The sequence below is a fragment of the Mus caroli genome, chromosome 2, assembly GCF_900094665.2.
Source record: "Mus caroli chromosome 2, CAROLI_EIJ_v1.1, whole genome shotgun sequence".
Lineage (NCBI taxonomy): Eukaryota > Metazoa > Chordata > Mammalia > Rodentia > Muridae > Mus > Mus caroli.
This window is the reverse complement of record NC_034571.1, coordinates 52,071,203-52,093,341: the sequence shown is the minus strand read 5'-3', so window position 1 is coordinate 52,093,341 and position 22,139 is coordinate 52,071,203. Positions and strand designations below refer to the sequence as shown.

Here is a 22,139-nt window from a genome sequence, read left to right as displayed (position 1 = left end):
ATTGATTTTTTAAAGGTGTGCGAGTTTTCTTTCTGCTTCTCTCAAGACTAAGCCACTTAATTTAAAAAGCACATTTAAAATGCTAGCAAACTTCTGGCAAATGAAATTCAAGGACCAATTGGCTTTGCTGCGTATGACATCGCCAGTGCTTCTCCATNGCAAATGAGGGAGGATTTGGGCTCCAACCAGGAAAAGTACAAAACTGCTGTTACAGTCAGTGCAGGGGGAACTAAACCCCTAAACTTCACTAGTCTGTGAAACATGGAATTGAAGAGGGAAGCCAGAAAGGATCCCTTTGTGGTTAGAAACAAGATGAACTCCTAAAAGGACTAAGGGAGTAGGCTGTGGCCCTGGAGTCCAGAGTCAGGGGTCACCAGTCATTTAGCTGGGGCATGGGGGAGGGGTGGAGAAGACTAAGGCTTTTCTCTTACTCCATTTTCTGTTCATGGTTCTGATTGGTTTAATGCAGGGGAAACCAGCCCAAAAGGAAGCTGTGGAAATGCAGCTCTGGCTATGCAAACCAGAGGAAGACTGCAGAGACATGCATGGCCTAGGATCATCCTGAAACCTCATGAAGACTTGTTCTGGGGGAACAGGAGGCAGCTGTTCATGATACATTGTTACATGAAAGAAGTTGTGTATACTATAAGCACATTTGGATAAAATGTATGTATTTAGCAAAGTGAAAAGACAAATGATGTCTATCAAATAGTAACAATGGTTATTTCTACATAGTGCATGATTATTGATTTCACTTAAGTAAACCCCCTTGGTTTTTTATGTGTTCATTTTCTACACTAAAGATTAATTTTGAAAAGGCGCTTAGGAGATGAGGGAATTACTGGCCCCACAACCACCTGTACATACTTCCCAAAGCATTATTCTGGCAAAGCCAATGTTTCTGGTTCAGCCTCATGAAGGATTTCAAATATGGTTTGAAGTTGATAGTTTATTTATTTATACCATTAACACAGTTGATTGACTGCAGTGCTTCCCAACAATGAAAAACGTGGTGGATTAACCATTAAAATCTAGCCAATCTTATGAGAAAAGTCAATTATACATCTCTGCCAATATTTGGCACTGATGTTAGGTTTTGCAATTTTTCTGAATGTAGTCACCCTTATTTATTTTTTTTTTACAAACATTGCTCAGCCATTTGTTGATTGATCAAGCAACTGGTTTGGCTGTTTGAGATTGGCAGTTTCTGCTGGCTTCAGAGTCTCGGTGTAGCCAAGAATGACTTTGAACAGGAGCCTGGCCTGGATGCCTCCACCTCCCACGTGTTGGGATTACAGGGTGTGCTACCACATCTGGCTGACTTGTCTTTTTAAATAAAGAAAGTTTGTACCTCTGTAATTCGGGTTGTCTCTTCTCTTTCATTTGGAATACTCAAAGTCTTTGTGGCTTATCTAGCTAACCTTCTATTTATCCATCTTACAGTTGCTAAGATTTGCTTATACTACAACGTCAGTGATTTTTTCATGTCAATCACCAAAACTGCACTGCATAGGATTTGGCAAATATTTGTGCTCATTGCTTTGAGATCTCAAGCTGGCAGGCACCTCTCTCTAAATACAGACCAGGATTAACTGAGCAATAAAGCAAGAGTGCACAGTAGCTCCTCTTATAAATTCTTCAACACCGCTATTGTAGAAGAAGCCACTGACGGATTTAATCTTAGGTAGGCAGAAACTTTGGAAATACTGGGAAATACCAGAAAAACTGTGATAAGCTTTATGCTATCAGAGAAACCCAAATATTTATAAAACATTTCCTATTCTTCTGTTTCAAAGATTTCACTATTATTGATTTTGTTTTCAGGAAATTATTTGAGTGTTCCTACTGCTTCTAGAATGAGGTGGCTTTGTGTTAGTCAGCTTCACCATTACCATATGTAACAAACTACCTAAGCTGAACATCTTAGAAGAGGAAAATTTTATCTGAGCTCAAGGTTTTAAAGAGTTCAATCCAAGGGGCAGATGCTGCCATTGCTTCTTGGCTTGAGATGAAACAGAATATCCTGGTGGGGGAATGTGTGTGGCAGAAGACGTTGCTTGTCTTATGGTACCCAGAGAGCAAAGATGGAGTGAAAGAGGGGTCAGGATTAACTAGTGGTAAGGCAAGAGTGCATAGTAATCACATTTTCATGGAAGATATAGTTCCTCAGGGCAGACATCCAAGGACCTACTCCTTTTATTAGGTCCTACCTCCTGTTGCATCACCTTTCAGTAGCCCACCAAACTATGAGCCAAGTAGTTGTGTCAGTACCGTCGTGATAATAATATCCCAAAGACACCACCTATGAGCACAATGTATATCAGAAATGAAGTCTTCAACACCAGAGCCTCTGGGGAACATTTCAGGTGCAAACCATAACACTAAGAAATTTGGGCATGTTTAATATTTACTTGGGCTGTGCTCATTTTCATTCTGCTAGAAGCTTAAGGACAGCCCCAGTGAGATGGCTCAGAGGGTCAAGTTAACTTGCTGACAAACCTGAGCACTGAAGCTGGGTTCCCAGAATTCACCTGGAGAAGACTGATTCGTTCTAACCTCCATACTGCGGGCAGAGGAGAATCAGAGCCCCACCCCCATCCCACCCCCTTCCATGATGAATGCACAAGACAAATTAATAAATGTAAACATTAAGAAAGGAAGAAGTGTAAGGACAGTGATGATGGTTAGCAGAGATCACACTGAAAGTGATAAGAAGCAAAAGCTTTTCACTTTAAAACAGTGGCAGTGGCAGCAGCAAAAGAAAGATGCTTTGTGCTTCCGGGCAGCACAAAGACTTTAAAACAGTCTTAAGGAAGAGATGAGGCGTTCGATAGGAAAGGAGGCAGAGATGCTTTTGAAACTGGAAAAAATATTGGTTAACTTTTAGTTGTGATCACACTTCAACAGTGTCTATGTGAAGCAAATGTTTTGGCTCCAAACCTGTTTCTTTCTCTTTTATGTTTTCTTTTATGCTTTCTTTCTTTCTTTCTTTCTTTCTTTCTTCCTTTCTTTCTTTCTTTCTTTCTTTCTTTCTTTCTTTCTTTCTTTCTTTCTTTCTTTCTTTCTTTCTTTTCACCAACCTGAAGACAGGAGATGAGGCACATTCTTTTCGATTGTCTAGGAAGGTCAGTGAGAACACTGCTGAGGCACTAGCTGGAGAATTTATTACCTTTCCAGGGGAAAAAGAGATTGGGACAAAATAAGAGAAAATGGTCCGAGTGTACTTTGTAACGCATAATCTGCCCATTTCTCTCACAAGAAAGTGGTTTTGCAAGGGCCTGGGATAGCATCAGCTGTGAACACAACTTCCAAGCACGCAAAGGAAACAACGGTGGCCTTCATTCTCCTCTCTTAAATAACTGCAATGGTATATACTCGGTTCCTTTCTTCAAGTGGTACTAATGTATTTACTTTTGGGGAAAATGTACAAATAGAAAATGGTACGTAAGAGTCCAGCGAAGACATAATACTCAAACTTCCCGATCTTCCCACTTCCAGCCCAGTGATGGGTCACTATACCAGTTTGCCTTGATTTCTGACTAAGAACCATTTCTGTAGCCCTTGAAATTCACTGGCCATGCCTCATCACTTCACCTTCCCGGTTAGATCTGCAAATTTTCTATGTATCAGCACCCCAGAGTGTAGAGTTCCTATGCCCGAGGCATTTGGCTCAGAGGAAACAGTGTCTTAGGGGCCAGAGAGATGACCACAAGAGTTGGCTACTCAGAATCAAAACCGCAGAAGAGAGACACCCAAAAGTTATCAAGTAACTTCCACAACAGCGCCCATGGCAGGTGAGTGCATTTGCACACACATGTGAACACGCAATCAATATTAATGCAATAATGAATACAGTCTCAATCGACTGATAATTGATAATTCCAGCAGAGTAGCTGATCTTCATTCGTCTACGGGAACCTTGATGAATAAGACACGCGTCAGGGAGTGTTGTGACAGAAACGCCTGAAGATGGAGATGGCAATGGAAGTCTCTGCAGAAATATTTACCTGCAGAGAAAGCCCCTTTAGATGCCAGCCTTGACTGGACTTCCAACTGCCAAAGGACCAGACTTGGAAGATCACAACAGGCTGCGCCATCCTGAAGGCCACAAAGATGTAAAGAAAGGACAGTGGGGCTGAGATGGGTGAGTCCTGGAACCCAGGCCTCGCTGCTTCTTCTGGACCCTCGGGGACACAGTGGCTTAAAAGTAGCTTGGGCAGACATTTAAGACACCAAGTTCTTCTTTATTTGGGGGTTTTCATTGACAATTTTCTACTCCCAAAGTACACTGGACCTGTAGTGGAGAGGGAGTTGGGGTGGAGAAGCGTCGAAATGTTTTAAATCAACTTGGTTGGAACTTGCAGAGGAGTTGAGCCAGGGGTGTCCCGGTTGGCGCTCTGCGACTAGAGGGTGGGGCAGCCCCTCCATCGGGCGGGGAGCGCGGAGGGCTGGGCCTGCGGCCTGGCGGCAGGGCGGCGGGTCATTGTTTCCGCGGCCGCTCCTCCCGCCAGGCCGGCGTCACTGGCAGGGCGCCCGGGCGGGCGGCGGGTTATTTATAGCGCCGGCTGCGCGCGTCACGGAGCCCGGCAGGGCTGACGGGGCCGCTGACGCGCTTGGCCGCGGGGCCGAGGGCGCGGGGTGCGCGCGGGGTGCGCGCGGGCCGCGACAATGGACCGGAGCGCGCGCCTCCGGGGCCTCCGCGGGCCGCTCGGCAGCCCCCCGCCCTCGGCCCCGCGACCCCGCCTGGGTGGCCGGCCTCAGCCACGGCCTCCGCCCCGGGGCTCAGCTCGGCGGTCCGCTCTCCCTGCCTCGCGCCCGGACTGCAGGAGGAGCTGGAGCTGGGCTGCTCGACCACTCCGCGCCCGGGGACTCGGCGACCTGGGGCCGGGAGCGCTGGGCAGGTAACGTGTATTGGACCGGGCTGGGGGCTCCGGGAGGGCCCAGGGGCGGCCCTTCCCCGACTTCTGTCCCCGCGGTGGCCCGCGCCGGGGCAGGAAGCCGAGGTGGGTGTGGAGCGCCAGAGCGGGAGAGAAACTTCAATGTGACCAGTCCCGAGAGGCCGGCGCGGACACGGGCACCCTGTCGCCCTCCTCCCTAAACCCTCCCGGGCCACTCCTTCCTCGTGGTTCCCCGATCCGGAGGCTCTCTGGCTCCCACCCTGGCTCTCCCGAGCCTCACTGTCGCCCTGGCAGGTACTTTTAGGGACTTGTTGGCCGCGGAGGCCAGCCTTGAGCCCGGTCCTTCCGGCTGCTCTGCAGCCCCTCGCACGTGGCAGGCAAGCAGGCTGCGGAGAACTTTGCTGCGCCTTCTAGGAAATTGCAATCGATTTGTAACGCACTTTCGCTAATTGGGAGTTCAGAATTAAACTTTAATAAAGCATTTGTGTTGTCTCGTCTAATTGTGAAGGCTTCCATTCGTCCTTGTAGATAGACTCTAAGTCTGGAGTTAATGGCGCTAAGCTAGATCTCCCCTCCCNCCCCCCCACCCAGTACAATTCCGTCAGCCGTCGTCGGCGCAGCTGGATTTCTGTAAGGTACAGATGTTGCTAATGGGAGCTTAAGCACGGATGGGCAGATAACATACGGAATGCAACATGTTGCCATATGGTTCCTTTAGCCTTTCACCTCCAGGGATATCAATCATATATATTCTGGGAGGAACCTAATGACTCTCTGAACAGCAAAATGAATCACCTGGTACAATTTATATCCCTTGACCTGATGCGTTATAACAACAGAAAGATAGCATCGCCCGATTGCTGTGGTATAAATTGAGTTACAGAGCTACATTTCAAATTCTATAATCAACTATTGGTAGTCAGAGGGACCCTATCACATCATTCTGGCAGTAAAAATCGGTTTCTGCATCTTCTTCCTCCATCCTCTTCCATCTATAGACATGCATAATTGATAAAGTTTAACAAAACTGATCTTGGAAATTGACACTCTACCTACTAACAGGTGAGGTGTGGAGAGGTGGAAAACACAACTTCCGGAGTTAAACTGACGAGTTCTATAAGAACACTACACTTCAAAGCCAGAAAATTCAAGGACTCCTAGGATTTGTCTCAGTGTTATTCCTAAATCTTATTACATATATGAAATTCTCACCTCGAACCAATAAAATCGTACTTCAACTCTTAAGAAAACAGTTCTAAGAAATAATGAACTTAAAACCTAACTAGAACTCTTAATGCAAACCAGTTCCTGTACCCTACTCTTTCTGTGTCTTAATCCAAGCCTTGGTTGCGGATATAATGTGAATATAATAAATTTTTTCTTCTCAGACTGTCAGTATCAACACACCGAAGTCATCGTTTAGATCCTACTGAATGGCTTAATAATACTTCACATTAGATTTTAAAACCTGGTGACTAATAAAATATTGTAACTGCCTGTAAGCTTGGATTATAAACATGATTGTCTTTTTTACTATACCTTGTATTTTTGATTCACAGATGCAGATCGCAGTAAAAGACAAGGAATAACCTAAGATTACAAATTAAAGTATTATTCACACTTTAATTTCACATCTACTTTTACTTATGAAGGGATATCATAAAGCTAGAAACATAATATATAGGGTTTAGGGTTTTTTTTTTTTTTTTTTTTGCATTCAACAAAATGTAAAATGTCCACGTGAACCGATAGACTAGACTACCGAAATATATAAAATAGACATGAACAGTCTAAAAATGTGTTTATTTTTAGTTTTATACATTTCAGAAAGTGGTAACATTTCAAAAGTTTATATATCATGTCCTTTCAGAATCATTTTGAAAGGCCAAGATGACACCCTTATCCCCTGGACACACACACCTTATAATGGCTGATGGTTTGTGAAGCAGTGTTTGGGTTAGTTCAGACATTCTGTAATTCTATCTAACGCCTTTTGCCTATTTATATAGCAAAGAATCTTATACAGAACATCTTAGACTGTGTCTCGCTTACGGCAAGGAGTCTTTGCTGGGGTTGTTTTCCATAATCTTTGCTAGCTGAGGTTTTAGTTTGTTCTGTAGCACCAACACTCTATGAATTTAAACCCAGTCCAGGGGTCAACTTGTCAATAATGACTCCATCTTCATGTCCTGTGAATTGACAGTGTCCCTTAATCAGTCACACAGAACCTGCCTTATAAAGCTGTTAGTGTCACGGGCAGATACTGCAACCCTTTGTCAAGCCCTGTGATTATTAAAGTGTTCCTCGTTCAAATTCAGGCCAAAAGGCCTCCTGGGCTTTGTCTCAGAGTTGAAGCAAACTCTCAAGCCCCACTCTTGTGCTGTCTGTCTCCAGTTGTATCACGTGTACATTTAACTGATAATCTCAGGCACTTTACAGATACAGACTAGGCATGTTTTTGTCTACGTACATAGCAACAAACCTAAGAGCTTATGGCATCATTTCAACTTAAAGAGTTGATAGATGTATACTGTATTCCAAATCATGTCTCTGATTGCCAAGAGAACACCAGAACTGCCACTGCCCTGTCCACTAGGAAATTCCTTTCTGTTTTGCTTTTGAGTGGTCAAACTTAAACTTATCTTTTCAGAGTTGCCCTTCCATGTTGTTAATTGGAGAATTTGTTTAGTCAGGAAAACTTTTGAAAAAGTATGCATGGGTTGGCCAAGAAAATATTTCTGTGTTTCTGATGGCCATGGATATAGGGCCTTAAGAAAAAAAAAGGGACAACTAGGTATATTACCCATACTAAGTAATTCTATTTCCACTTTCTTCTTACAGATAAATTTGTGATCTTTAAGTTCTACTAAGTTTATGGTTTTCTCAAGGCAGCATGTAATCAGTTAGAAATAGGCATTAGGATTCTGGTAAAAACTCTCCATTCAGCTAAGTGGGGTTGAGTCATCAGCAAAGAGTGTGGACCCCACTGCACTTGAGTCTGTTTTCAAATTCAAAACCCTTGTTGTTGCATTGGAAGCTTGTTTCTCTCTTTTCTGAGCATTTCATTCGAAAAGAAAGTGGCCATGTGTCACATTACCCCAGTCAAGCAGGAAGTGGACTCTCATCCTCTTCAGCATGCAGCTTTGTATATGGGTTGGTATAGTGCCATACAGACACCATATAAAAAATGGACTTGGGTTGCCCTGACTTTGACTGAAGATTGACAGGCGCTCTTTCTTTAATTAACCTTGTTCTTTTTCATGTTCTGTATTCAGATACTGAAATACAGTATTTTTATCCATTTATCAGATTGTGTTTGCATTTATTTAATTTATGTTTCTTTTTAAAAAGCGTGTAGCCTTGAGTGTTTGTTCTCCTTTTTTTCACATCGTTACTCTGGTACTGCTTGATGTAACTTGATTAGCTCCCTCCCCAGTCATGATTGGTAATTAAAATAGGCATTAAAATTAGTCACTTAGCAATTTTGCTGTTCAATTGGCAATTAAATTACTTAATTGCAATTAAAGTCCTAATTTTAATTGGCAAAATGATAGATGTAGATTTAAGATAATATGTATAAATACTTTAATAAGTGTCTATATAAGGATTACTTAATTACTCAACTTCAAGTTTATGCTGTTAACTTTAGAACTTTTAAGTGAGCAATGAAATTTATATTACATCTATTCAAAGGATATGGTAATTAGATTTATTTCTTATCACTATAAGGGTCCTTGCTATAAGTTACTTTTGTAGTGTTCAAATTGTAAGTTTGATAATTGAGAATTATGATGAAGAAAAGGGCATATATGTCTTTGTTGAATATATCAATACCTTATTTTCTTTTTCATTAAAATAAGAGGCTCTTTACCAATTAGCTTGAGAGAAAAAAATAAAATGTGGTTATTTTCTTATTAAAAGTAGAACAAAAACTGGCTGTCTGAGATTTACATATAACCATTGGAAAACATATATTTTCTCTGTTTAAAGAATATATTTTATCTTTTTAAAGAAATTTATCTAATACTGTTAGGATAACTAATGACATTGGCTGTTGATATAATTTCAGATGTCTTTTATAATAGCATATAACCTTATTTTCAGAATTTTAAATGTGTTTTAATATCTCCCATGCCTACTGAAATGAGCAAATAAATTCTAAAACCAAAAGTATTCTTCTTTTTAATAAAAGAGAATTTTTTCATAAGAAAAATATTAAGTCTTCTTTATAAAAGCAAGTATTAGGAGAGGGCCACTGTAAGCCAAGTATTAAGAAAAAAAAAACCCAAAGATTTTTATTATGTAAAATAGTTTTTGAGTGGCATGAGGCTTTACCATATGTTCAGTTTTATGATTTTAATTTATAAGTAGAAGCTTCTAGAAAAAAGTGCTGTTTACTTCAGCACATCTTTACACATTTTCTAGAATTGAGTTCTGAATTAAAGTAAGACATTTAAAAAACCCATGGTCTTTGGTGAAAAACAGGCTGGGTAAAACTGAATAAAAGCTGCCCGAATCTATGTGGATATCAGAGAAGCTGTTGACTTCTCCAAGTGTCCCGTAGGAAAGGGGCAGTTTGGTTGATTAATAGCCCATGATTGCAAATGAAATGGCAAAAGCAAAACAATAAAACATCTTTAATACTAATTTCTATCTTTAAAGAACCAGATGTTTTAAGGTGAAAATTCATTTTTTTCTGTCACTTCTGGAAGACTGCCTACCAAATAACAACAAAGACTGTGAATGTGGGTTTGTTCAAACATAATTTAAAACACATTTCACTTCAATGCTTATAAGTTCCAATACTTACACAATAAAAAAAAAAATATCTTGAAGTTGTCTCAACTCTTGCAGCACGGCATAACAGGTATGTCCATTTCATTGTATTTGCATTGTGAGACCTCTGAATTCATTTGGGGAGAATTCTGAAATCAAACCCCCAGAGGCCTCTTCCCCATGCATTAAAATAGAAAATCCGATGGGATTACACTTATGTTTGCTCTCTAAATTATACCAAGAGCTCAGTTTTATTAAGTATAATCTGCTTAGCCATGCAAAAAATAAAATACTTAGGTTTAGATGTGAGTTTATTTTCATTTATACTGATTTTTAGTGAAAATATATTTTTATGTACAAGCAGATATGTATGGCTTAGTATGTGCTAGTATCATGGAAAGTAATATAACAGCATTGCCTTCATCAATGCTTTTTAAGGTCTCATCATTATATTTATTAATAGCAATAACAATTTACATAAGGGGGGACCTACTATGCATAGCATTAATTCTTTGCTTCCATTATTTTAAATTATTAAGAAAATAGACCTTTATTAATGGGGAAACTTTACACATTTAAATGTGGCAATAATTTAAAGTTCTATCAGACTCTGGACCCTGAAAAAAAACACTATTGTCATTTTAATTGAGTTATAAAATACTTTATTTGAAATATTTATGTGTAAGAATGCAGAAGAGTTGCAGCCATATAAATGTAGAATTTCAGTTTCTTTTAGCCTAAAGCATCGTTTTAACATTTTCTGAAAGGTTGTTCAATTCTACAGTTTGATTCCATTATATGTGTAATTAAACCTCTATGCACAAAAGCATTCTCTTATGTACTAGCAAATATACCCACAGGAATTCTCTTCTCAACTATAATTTATTTAAACATGTAATCATAGGATTTTAAAACATGCTTTCATTTTTTCAAACTATATGCCAATTTGAACTGCTTTGAGATAAAATGAGAGATTTTATTACCATTTTGGTTTTTTTCCCCTCTGTGACCTAACCGTGAGTTAAACACGGGCAGGAGGAAATAAAGAAAATCCATTGTAAACCTAATTCCATGTGTTAAACTGTTTCCCTTTTGGAGAAAATAGAAAAAATAAGAGTTTTCGTTATTTATGAATTCCAACACAATATGAACATTTGGGCCTGCAGACTTTTCTTCTGAGGCTTAGTTAGCCTAAGTAGTAAACAGCTAAGTGTGTGTGTGTGTGTGTGTGTGCGTGCGTGTGTGTGTGTGTGTGTGTGTGTGTGTGAAGCACGGGTGCTTGTGTGTTTGTGTGGGAGATTGTCTCTTGAACATTGTGGAGTCAGGCCCCCTACTGACAAGATCAGTCAATTGCAGGCCTTGTCTTTGCTCCTGCAGCTTCGTCCCTTCCAATCAAGGGGGGCGGGGGGGGGGGGCAGCGGACTGAGGTTTTGATCATGGCCCTTTTAAACTTTCCGATGTGTGCACCTGGAGCACATGCGAGCCCTGTACCCAGACTCCAACCGTAGAATAGTCTCAGCCAAGAATTACTTTAAATGAGTTTATGAGTCTTTCCTCAGTCGTAGTAACATCCAGGGAAGCTGAATGTAAATTTGAAGAGAGGGAAAGCTCACACATGGATGAAAAAAGTCTTCACTTCCTCTCATTTACATATTATAATTACCCTATCCTCACGTACTATTGTAGTAAACTGCTAAGACCTCTGCCTTTTGATCTTGGGTATAACAAGCCTTGAGCATAGGCTTTTCTTATCAGGAAACCAAGCACTGGAGGTTGCTAAAGAAAAACCCTCCTTACTGTGCTTGTTCCGTGGTGTTCAGTATAAGAACTTCAGGCCCTCTTTCCTCACTCTAGGAGAGCATTTTTAAAATGTCCCCAGACTCAAATCAACCCAAACTGAATGTGTTTTTAATGACTCGGGGAGAGGAGCTTGCAGAGGGCAACATATCTACTTAGCCGCTTTTGTGTAGGGAGGTCTGTGGCTACGACCTTAAACTCCTGATACCCGCTCTCCTGGAACTGTATTAAAAAATAATAACTTCCACCCCAGTGTCGCTAAGCTTGGGTTTCCGACTGTCTGAAGATAGCTGCCGGGAACCTGGCCCACCGCGAGGATCAAGGAAAGCTCCTGGTGACCGCACCCTGCTCCCTCACGGAAGGGGAAGGGAACCCGGGAGGGCGCCTGTGAGCTGGAGTTGCTTCTATTTTGGGCCCAGCCTGGCCGGTGCGTCAATGCCTGCGCCCCTGCGTCACCGCCACCCCCACCCCCTTCCTTCTCCATTGCTCTCCAAACTCTCACTTTTTCCCTTTCGTTCGCGTGGAATCGCTCCTGCCCACGGGGCGCTGACGCTGCCGAGCTCACACTAATAAGTTGTTCTTCACCCTGCCCCCCTCTTGCACCCCCACTTCCTGGTTCTTTTTTTTTTTTCCCTTGCGCCCATTAGGGCACCGCTGAGCCGTAGCGGCAGCAGCTGGAGAGGCAGCCGCAACATCTGGGGGAAACTTAAGGTGGTCACCTAGGTTTCCCGGAGGCCAATGCACAGTGGAGCCCGCGGCTTGTCTGGGCACCGGATGGCAACGCCTTTGCAGCCACAGGCTCGCTCAGCTTGGAGCTGGCTAAGGCGGAGGTGCAGGCTAGGAATGAGCAACCCCACAACCCGCGGTGTTCTCCGGGGGTGCTAGGATCACCGAGAGGGGGCCGAGGTGTACATTGCACACATACACACACACACACACACACACACACACACACACACACACACACACACACACCCCGCTCGCCCGGGCAGCTTGGGAGCTTGGGAGAAGGGGAGGAGGAGGAGCGCTGTCCTGGGAGAAGAAGGGGACCCTACAAAGTCGCTCTCCCTTGGCCTCAGCCCCTTCCTGGTCTCGAGAGAAACCCGAAGAGGCCTGTCTGGCCAGCTTCACAGGGGTACTGGGAGTAGGGTTAGCCCTCTGGAGGATCTGCGATTCCTTTGCTAGAAAGATCCACGCGCTTGGGAGGAGGGGGAGCGGATTGTCTTGCAGAGCGGAGCTGGAGGCGATTGAGAGGAACGCGGGGGTAGGGCACGCTCCCACAGTTCACCGGGACCCTGGGCTGAGGCAATGGGCACATATTCTCCGTTTTGGGCGAGACGCCGAGCGACCCACCCCGCCTCGAGCTCCACTCCCCTTGCTGCTTCTCCCTCCATGCTTTCTTCTTGGTTGCGGGTACGACAGCCGCTGCGTTTCAGAAACCTGTGAAAGGGACTGAAGGGCTTGGTGGGCAGAGCGAAATGTCAACTCTGTCAAGAGTTGACCGAGGGGGTTGGGGGCGATGGGTCAGATCACCTCTGGGCTGGAGGCGCACCTGTTGCCGGATTCTTTAGTGTATTGTCTGCGAGAGAAAGCAGGCAACAGTTCACTCCTACTTGTGGGGTCCTCTAAGGCTTGGCTCACTGTCTACCCTCCTCCCTCCCACATTGCTTTAGATAGTACGTCTTTTTAGTTTCTGGAAAGAAGGGGAAAGGGCTCTGACCTCTCATCCTTCGAAGCGGGGAGGAAGAGTGAGTTTTTAAAAAGGGAGAAGGGGGATGCACGAACTAGGGGAATCCCATCTAACGCCCAAGTCTTTGGAGAGTTACGAGCCTCAGGACAACTGTCTCCACTTCTGCTAAAGGATGTGAGGAGGGTATGTTGGGGAGCTGCAAGGCACACCTCTGCCCGCTCGGCCCAGGTGCTAGCTACCTGGCCCACGCGAGTGTTCTTTTCCGTTCAAGCTTTTGTTGCACCCTCCCCACGTGTGAGGACGCAAGGTCTGGGGCGGGGGAGGGGCAGGTGGAGCGTAGCATCACCACGGACTTCACGGACCTGGGTTGCAGAAGTCACACTTCTTTCGGAAAAAAAAAAAATCCACCCAAGTGGGCTACCAAGGTGAACCGTTCCCACCTTAAAATCAGCCCCAGTCGTGACGTCAGGTCGGAAATATACCAAAGCGAGCGCGGGCCAGGAGTCCGGGGAGCGCGGCGGCTCGGCGATTGGACCGCGGGCCGCTGACGCGGGCTGACGCGCGCAGACTTTAGGTGTATGTTGGCAGCAGCAGCGCGAGCCACATAAACAAAGGCACATTGGCGGCCAGGGCCAGTCCGCCCCGCGGCTCCGCACTGCTCCGCGTCCCTCTCTCCGGCCCTGCTGGCTGCCTCCCTTTCCTGCGGCCGGGCTGGCTGAGTGTGGCTCTCCGCGCCCCGCTTCCGCAGCGCTCCCGCTGACCCGGGCTCCTCCGCTCCCGGAGGGAACTGCACTTCGGCGGAGTTGAATGAATGAAGAGAGCGGACAAGTGAGTAGCTGCGGCGGGACCGCCCGCGGTCACGCGTCCTCCGGGTCTCCGCGTACCAAGGAACGGGTTCTCTGCAAGTGGGCGCCGGAGCCGCGGAGCGCGAAGGGGTTGGGGAAGGGGGATGGCGAGTGGGCGCGCGCAGCTCCGCCGAGCCTCTGCTGGAACTCCAGTGCTAGCGTAAAGGGGGGGGAGTTGGCTGCCGGCAGAGGTTTCCAGGCTTCTCATTGGTGGAAGTGGCAAGGGGACTCCCACAGTTTTAGGAGAAGCGGACTTGCCGGCAGAGATGTGCGCAAAGTTTGCTCTTAGTGTGAAATTGATTGTGGCTTGAGGAGGCTCCATCTCGCGAACATGTGGGAAACAGTCCGGGAGAGAAAGTTTACGTGTTGCTTGGGAACAGTGTCGCTCGGCTCGCCCGCTGGTGGAGGTTTCCCGGATATCGTCGAGTAAGGGTAGTGTCCGTAGAGGGTCCTGTTGCGAAGTTGCCTGAAATGACTGGTTTTGATATATGTTGTCCTTGGATAGTGTGTCAGTGTGTGCGTAAGGTAAAGAATACGGTTAGGAAACTGTGACATAGCCACGGGTTAATATCCAGCACAGACATATTTTCAAGGGCGGCGGCGGATGGGGGTGGGGAGATAAAGCAGGAGTCCTCTGGTTTGTCTTGTTAACCTTCTCCACTCCTTGAAGCAAGCAAGATTGTGGAAGAAGTGGGGGGGGGGGAGCAAAGGAGAGGGTGTTCAGGTTTCTTTACTTTATTAACAAGATCGTCTATGCTCTAGAATGCCTTGCAAGTGGGATCATCTGAAAAAAAAAAAAAAAAAGCTAGGACACAAGAATGCCTTGTCCCAGCAAGTAGGCAGCCTGTGGAAAGCATTGTGGAGAAGGTGTCCAGTTTGCTGTGCTGAGAAGTGCTTCTAACTTTGGTGCCAATATCATATGCGTAATATTTCTTTCCCTCTGCAGTTGACCCAAGATACTCCTGGTAAAGTAGAGATCTCTCTCATCACCTCTGGGCCATGAAAGGTGTTGAAAATCCAGTTCTCTGGAGGAACACCAATTCGCTTGTCCCTTAAGCTCCTGTGTTGTTGAACCAAAAACAATTACCAAAGCCACACACTTGCTCCCACACTGGCTGCTTGGTTGTCCAGGCCTTGCTAACGTTTTCTAAGGGTGGGACCTGTATTTCTTTTTCACGGTTTACTCTTGAGTTCTATTAACTTTCTTTCTCCTTCTAAGAGAAAAGACCATTGGACTCCAAGAGAAATAGTAAGAGGAGGCTTTGATGCTGTGTTTTTCCTTTATCCAGACTTCTTAGGTTTGACATAAAGTAGAATGACAACGGCCCTTCCATCTACAGCAAAGGGGCCAATTCATTATATCATTCAGTATCTGGTAGACTCATGGGATAATTTCCCCACAGGATGCTTTCTCTGCAGGGATTTACACTGGGAGATGAGCGGCATTATCTGCTGTTTAGCCACATTGTCTCTGCACATTTCATTTTAAGCTGCTGTTGGGTAAAGTCTTCACACTCATTTCCGAGGAAGCACTTGAAGGGCCTGCTGAGTGAGTCTGCATCTGCCCAGCCCAAGTCTCGGTGGAAAGACATCCTGAAACTTCCTATGTCTGTATTTCAGGGAGATCTGACGGGCTGGATTCCCAATAGCTCTTTTTTAAAATCTTGGAAACTTTGTCCTTCGCTGAATTACGACACTGTCCACCTTTAATTTCCTCGAAAACTCCAATAACTCTGCTGAAGGTCAGTGAGCTTTATCTTTCATTACCTTTCCTGAGTTCCCCCATATCTCCAGAAAAACAAAACAAAACAAAACAAAACAAAACAGGGCAACAGGATCTTTCCAGGCCAACCCTGTGCCTTATAGTCACAGAGGACAACTTTCTTATTGTGCAATTCAACTTCATTTCTAGAGCATGGCTTCTAGAAATCCTGTCGACCCTCAACTTCAAAGAAGAAGCTCACCAGAGTGGGACTGTCTGCGGGAAGGGGGTGGGGCGCGGGGGGTGGAGCGTTTGGAAATGAGTGTAGACCCTCAACAGCTTTCCAGCTCTGGGTCGTCCCGGGATCAGCCCTTTCCTTTCTTCATCGCTGTTCCACCTCGTTTGCCCTTCCCCTTGCATCCCTAAACCCCCATCCTCTCCCTGCCTCCCCACCAACCCCGACGCCGCGGGCTGCCGGTGTAGCCCTAGGTGTAGACCGAGCCCGGAAGAAAGTGTTCAGTTGACCAGGCTGAGTGTATATCACCCTGTTTCGTTTCCAGCCATGCCTTGTGTTCAGGCGCAGTATGGGTCCTCGCCTCAAGGAGCCAGCCCCGCTTCTCAGAGCTACAGTTACCACTCTTCGGGAGAATACAGCTCCGATTTCTTAACTCCAGAGTTTGTCAAGTTTAGCATGGACCTCACCAACACTGAAATTACTGCCACCACTTCTCTCCCCAGCTTCAGTACCTTTATGGACAACTACAGCACAGGCTACGACGTCAAGCCACCTTGCTTGTACCAAATGCCCCTGTCCGGACAGCAGTCCTCCATTAAGGTAGAAGACATTCAGATGCACAACTACCAGCAACACAGCCACCTGCCCCCTCAGTCCGAGGAGATGATGCCACACAGCGGGTCGGTTTACTACAAGCCCTCTTCGCCCCCGACACCCAGCACCCCGAGCTTCCAGGTGCAGCATAGCCCGATGTGGGACGATCCGGGCTCCCTTCACAACTTCCACCAGAACTACGTGGCCACTACGCATATGATCGAGCAGAGGAAGACACCTGTCTCCCGCCTGTCACTCTTCTCCTTTAAGCAGTCGCCCCCGGGCACTCCTGTGTCTAGCTGCCAGATGCGCTTCGACGGGCCTCTGCACGTCCCCATGAACCCGGAGCCCGCGGGCAGCCACCACGTAGTGGATGGCCAGACCTTCGCCGTGCCCAACCCCATTCGCAAGCCCGCATCCATGGGCTTCCCGGGCCTGCAGATCGGCCACGCATCGCAGTTGCTTGACACGCAGGTGCCCTCGCCGCCGTCCCGGGGCTCTCCCTCCAATGAGGGTCTGTGCGCTGTTTGCGGTGACAACGCGGCCTGTCAGCACTATGGTGTTCGCACTTGTGAGGGCTGCAAAGGTTTCTTTAAGGTGAGCAAGACAGGGCGGAGATTGCAGGTAGCGGTCCTTATACCTGAGACCCAGCAGTGTGCCCTCACCTTCCGGTTGGCAGACCAGCTTGAGTTTCCTGCAGCTACCCACGGGCTGTGGAAGAGGCTTTGGGGGTGTCTAAGGAAAGAAATCAGGAAGACTGGGAGAGTCAGGGTTTCATTCCCCCGCCCCCCCACGCCCCACAGCAACCTGCGGGCCCCGGCGGGCTCCAGCCCGAAATTGCTGGAGCCAGAGTTAGAAGAGGGCTATTTGCATGTGTTAGGCGCTGTCTTCCTTGTTCAGATTGAAATTGGTTAGGACAGAGAACCGTGTCTGAGCTAACCAAGTGGAACAGAATTCCCTATGGTCAAATTAAGTGATCTCTTTATTTCGCCATCCTGATTGAATAATCTTATCATTTTAAATAGAGAAGGTCTCCAAGGAATGTAAATAATATGAATGCCCACGGATTTGTATTTACTGAGCGTCTCCTGCCCCTTCTCCTGGCATATAAAACACAGCAAGGAGCGGTAAGGTTAGCTCAAATGTTAACGCTATCAATTTTCTTCTGGTAAATGCCCTGGGGAGGAAAAGGAAAGGAAATAGGAAGAAAAGAAAAAGAAAAGGAAAGAAAGAAATAAAGAAAGAAACTTAAGGAGTAGTGTTTATGTTTGTAGGGAAGGAATGCAGATCCAAGCCATTTTTTTTTTTAAAAATGTGTCCAGTTTGCTAGACTTTGAATGAAAAAATAATCATTTTGGGGCCTACATTCTCTCCCTCTACAGCGCACGGTGCAAAAAAACGCGAAATATGTGTGTTTAGCAAATAAAAACTGCCCAGTGGACAAGCGCCGCCGAAATCGTTGTCAGTACTGTCGGTTTCAGAAGTGCCTAGCTGTTGGGATGGTTAAAGAAGGTAGGTCGAAGCAAGTTGTTGACCTTCCATTTCGCGCCCCTGAAAGTCCACAAGCTGCTTGTGGACTCGGGTCCCTGCCTCACTCTCCACGCCCTTGACTCCAGGATTCCACTGCTAAATGCCCTCCTCTAAAGAAAGCCACCCGGCCCTCCTTGTCTTTAAGTATAGGACCCAGCTGGAGGAAGGTATAAAATAACCCGCCGTTTATTAATGCTTCTAAGTAAAGACTTAGAAGCATTAAAGACTTCAGTAAAGTCTTTAAAATCAGAGGAGCCCTGGACCACCGGGTTGGGCTTCTTCCACTGTTCCCTCCGGGGAGGAGGCGGTGAGGCAGCTGAGTCTGGGCTCAAGGGAACAGCGTTAACCCTTGAGTAATTCCTTTACAGTGGTTCGCACGGACAGTTTAAAAGGCCGGAGAGGTCGTTTACCCTCGAAGCCGAAGAGCCCACAGGATCCTTCTCCCCCCTCACCTCCGGTGAGTCTGATCAGTGCCCTCGTCAGAGCCCACGTCGATTCCAATCCGGCAATGACCAGCCTGGACTATTCCAGGGTAAGAAGCCCGTGGTGGGGGAATATCAATCATGTGGACAAGCCAACAAATGGGCAGGGCCCTCTCCCTATATCCAGCTTTAGCACCCCCAAACTCAAGGGTAAAGAAGGAACAGCAGAATATATACTTCACAACTTTGGGCAGGTTTTCAGCTGACAGGTGATGCTGCTCAAAGTACAGACTGGAGAACATACCAGAGGGGTTGAATCTTTGTGAACCATTATTGTCCGACAGTCCCTCCAGCTGCGGTCTGGAAGGCAAAACCTAGACAGACAGTCTATGCCTAGCCTTCCTTCCCAAGTCTACTTTACGAAGTTACTAGAATACACCCCTCTCCCCCTTGACTTGTCTAGGGCCAGGGAGTGATAAGAGGGGTAAAAGGGATGGCAATGGGGGGGGGGGGACAGGGTTGTCCCCGGTCAGGGATCAAGTGGTGCAATTCTTCTTTTACTCCAGCTGTGAAAAATGTGCAGGCTTTGGGTAGAGGGAGTGTGGGCAAACCTAGTAGCGACTGCAATATTATTAAGCTTTGCAAAAGGCGCCTCTGCGCAAGACCCACTCTGGGATTAGCATGAATACTACCGTGTCAATTGTTTTGTGGAGATAAGACCGAACGTTTCCCAGGGCTGGATGGCACTGTATTTAGTCTGTATGGAAATGGTAATTTACATATTTAAAGCAGCGACCTCATAGCACCGTCCCTAATTGAATTAATTGCCCCGGAACATCTAATTTCCTTACTGGTCAGAGAGAGGTTTAATTGTTATAAAAACCTGGCTCCCCTACTAGAAACGGGGTTAGCAATTTCACGGGTTATATATTTTAGAGAACCTCATTAAGTGCTTTTTAAAATGAAATTCCAGTTCCAGGCAAACCCTGACTATCAGATGAGTGGAGATGATACCCAACACATCCAGCAGTTCTACGATCTCCTGACCGGCTCTATGGAGATCATCAGAGGGTGGGCAGAGAAGATCCCTGGCTTTGCTGACCTGCCCAAAGCCGACCAGGACCTGCTTTTTGAATCAGCTTTCTTAGAATTATTTGTTCTGCGTTTAGCATACAGGTAATGAATGAGGCCTGGAGGAGGGATCAGAAGTAAAGGAAAGGAAGAGAAAAGGGTTGGGGTTGGAGGCAAGATAAAAACAAAGCAAAGGTGAAGAAGGGAAAGAGTGAGCCCAGAGCCTTGGGTGACCAGAGTGGTGGTGGGATAGGGGAGTTCTTGATTGTTATGAAATTAAACCCTTTCAAGGTCCACTGGTCTACATTTTATTAACTCTTCAGTAATTAGGTGCCTCTTAAATCCCTCATTTATTGCTCTTCAAGTAATTAGTTGTTTAGCTTTTCTCTCTCTCTTTTTCTCCCCTCTCTCTTTGGTATTAATTGCAGGTCCAACCCAGTGGAGGGTAAACTCATCTTTTGCAATGGGGTGGTCTTGCACAGGTTGCAATGCGTGCGTGGCTTTGGGGAATGGATTGATTCCATTGTTGAATTCTCCTCCAACTTGCAGAATATGAACATCGACATTTCTGCCTTCTCCTGCATTGCTGCCCTGGCTATGGTTACAGGTCAGTACTGCTGGTGCAGGACACTTCCCCTTCGGAACTTCCTCTGGTGGGACCGGTCATGGCTTTCCCTAATCGCAGATTCTCTCTGATTCTGCCATCTGACTAACTCCCCTCTGCATTCTTTTGTTTCTGGTTGCATTTTCTGCAGAGAGACACGGGCTCAAGGAACCCAAGAGAGTGGAAGAGCTACAAAACAAAATTGTAAATTGTCTTAAAGACCATGTGACTTTCAATAATGGGGGCTTGAACCGACCCAACTACCTGTCTAAACTGTTGGGGAAGCTGCCAGAACTCCGCACCCTTTGCACACAGGGCCTCCAGCGCATTTTCTACCTGAAATTGGAAGACTTGGTACCACCACCAGCAATAATTGACAAACTTTTCCTGGACACCTTACCTTTCTAAGACCTTCTCCCAAGCACGTCAAAGAACTGGAAAGGAAAAAAAAAAAAAAAAAAAAACCATCCAGAGGGGGCTGGTCACATGGGCAGAGAGCTGGCTGAAGTGTCCAGTTCATCTTATCCCTTCTGTAGACCCCTAGCCCTCACCCCTTAAGTAAACAAACAAACAAACAAACAAACAAAACACAAATAAAAACTGTCGCTATTTCCTAACCTGCAGGCAGAACCTGAAAGGGCATTTTGGCTCCGGGGCATCCTGGATTTAGAAAACGGACAGCACACAGTACAGTGGTATAAACTTTTTATTATCAGTTCAAAATCAGTTTGTTGTTCAGAAGATTGCTAATGTATGATGGGAAATGTTTGGCCATGCTTGCTTGTTGCAGTTAAGACAAATGTATGACACACACACACACACACACACACACACACACATGATACCTTAATGGGACCCTCCTATTTTGCCCTTTAACAAGACTTCAAAGTTTTCTGCTGTAAAGAAAGCTGTAATATATAGTAAAACTAAATGTTGCGTGGGTGGCATGAATTGAAGGCAGAGGCTTGTAAATTTATCCAATGCAGTTTGGCTTTTTAAATTATTTTGTGCCTATTTATGAATAAATATTACAAATTCTAAAAAGTAAGTGTGTTTGCAAAAAAAATAAAATAACTACATAAAAAGGGGACAAGCATGTGATTCTAGGTTGAAGATGTTATAGGCACTTGCTACTTCAGTAATGTCTATATTATATAAATAGTATTTCAGACACTATGTAGTCTGTTAGATTTTATAAAGATTGGTAGTTATCTGAGCTTAAACATTTTTCTCAATTGTATAATAGGTGGGCACAAGTATCAGTACATTGGAAAATCCTGACAAAAGGGACACATAGTGTTTGTAAACACCGCCCAACATTCCTTGTTTGTAAGTGTTGTATGTACCGTTGATGTTGATAAAAGAAAGTTTATATCTTGATTATTTTGTTGTCTAAAGCTAAACAAAACTTGCATGCAGCAGCTTTTGACTGTTTCCAGAGTGCTTATAATATACATAACTCCCTGGAAATTACTGAGCACTTTGAATTTTTTTGTTTTTGTTTTTTTATGTCTAAAATTGTCAGTTAATATATTATTTTCTGTTTGAGTAAGAATTTTAATATTGCCATATTCTGTAGTATTTTCTTTGTATATTTCTAGTACGGCACATGAGATGAGTCACTGCCTTTTTTTCTATGGTGTACGACAGTTAGAGATGCTGATTTTTTTTCCTGATAAATTCTTTCTTTAAGAAAGACAATTTTAATGTTTACAACAATAAACCACGTAAATGAACAGAACTCTGTCTTATTTCTGGGCCAGGAAAAATGATTACTAAACAACAGGTACAAGAAAGAGGCGAAAGTGGAGACTGATTTGGGGTCGGTCACTTACAGGACATCTGAATTTCAGACTGACAGCCTAGATCCATTGTGGCAAAGGGAAGGGTGTCATTGAACTAATTATCTAGAGAATTCATGCAGTATTTTTTACTTTGCCTGAATTTTCCAGTCTGCTGACCTACATTTATCAGA

At 45.1% G+C, this 22,139-nt stretch overlaps 1 protein-coding gene and 1 long non-coding RNA gene across 5 annotated transcripts in view; both read left to right on the top strand.

The window, feature by feature from the left end:
- Nucleotides 1-1,359, top strand: part of LOC110307984 — a 47,468-nt gene extending 46,109 nt beyond the window's left edge. The window contains exon 3 of the long non-coding RNA XR_002379493.1: nt 470-1,359. This is a non-coding gene — a long non-coding RNA (uncharacterized LOC110307984). The remainder of the gene's footprint in view (nt 1-469) is intronic.
- A 3,368-nt stretch (nt 1,360-4,727) lies between these two features.
- Nr4a2 (nuclear receptor subfamily 4 group A member 2) lies at nt 4,728-21,905 on the top strand. Of its 4 annotated transcripts, none has more exons than XM_021152492.1 (8): nt 4,728-4,901; nt 15,627-15,748; nt 16,269-17,134; nt 17,920-18,049; nt 18,436-18,599; nt 19,463-19,665; nt 19,989-20,167; nt 20,316-21,905. In XM_021152492.1, the coding sequence occupies exons 3-8, from the start codon at nt 16,271-16,273 to the stop codon at nt 20,570-20,572; spliced, it is 1,797 nt and encodes a 598-aa protein (XP_021008151.1). In that variant the 5' UTR covers nt 4,728-4,901; nt 15,627-15,748; nt 16,269-16,270; the 3' UTR covers nt 20,573-21,905. The 4 variants fall into 4 exon arrangements, with proteins under 4 accessions (XP_021008151.1, XP_021008143.1, XP_029330602.1 ...); XM_021152484.2 differs by lacking the exon at nt 4,728-4,901 and adding an exon at nt 13,285-13,989; XM_029474742.1 differs by lacking the exon at nt 4,728-4,901 and adding an exon at nt 14,368-14,432.
- Nucleotides 21,906-22,139: the final 234 nt, after the last annotated feature.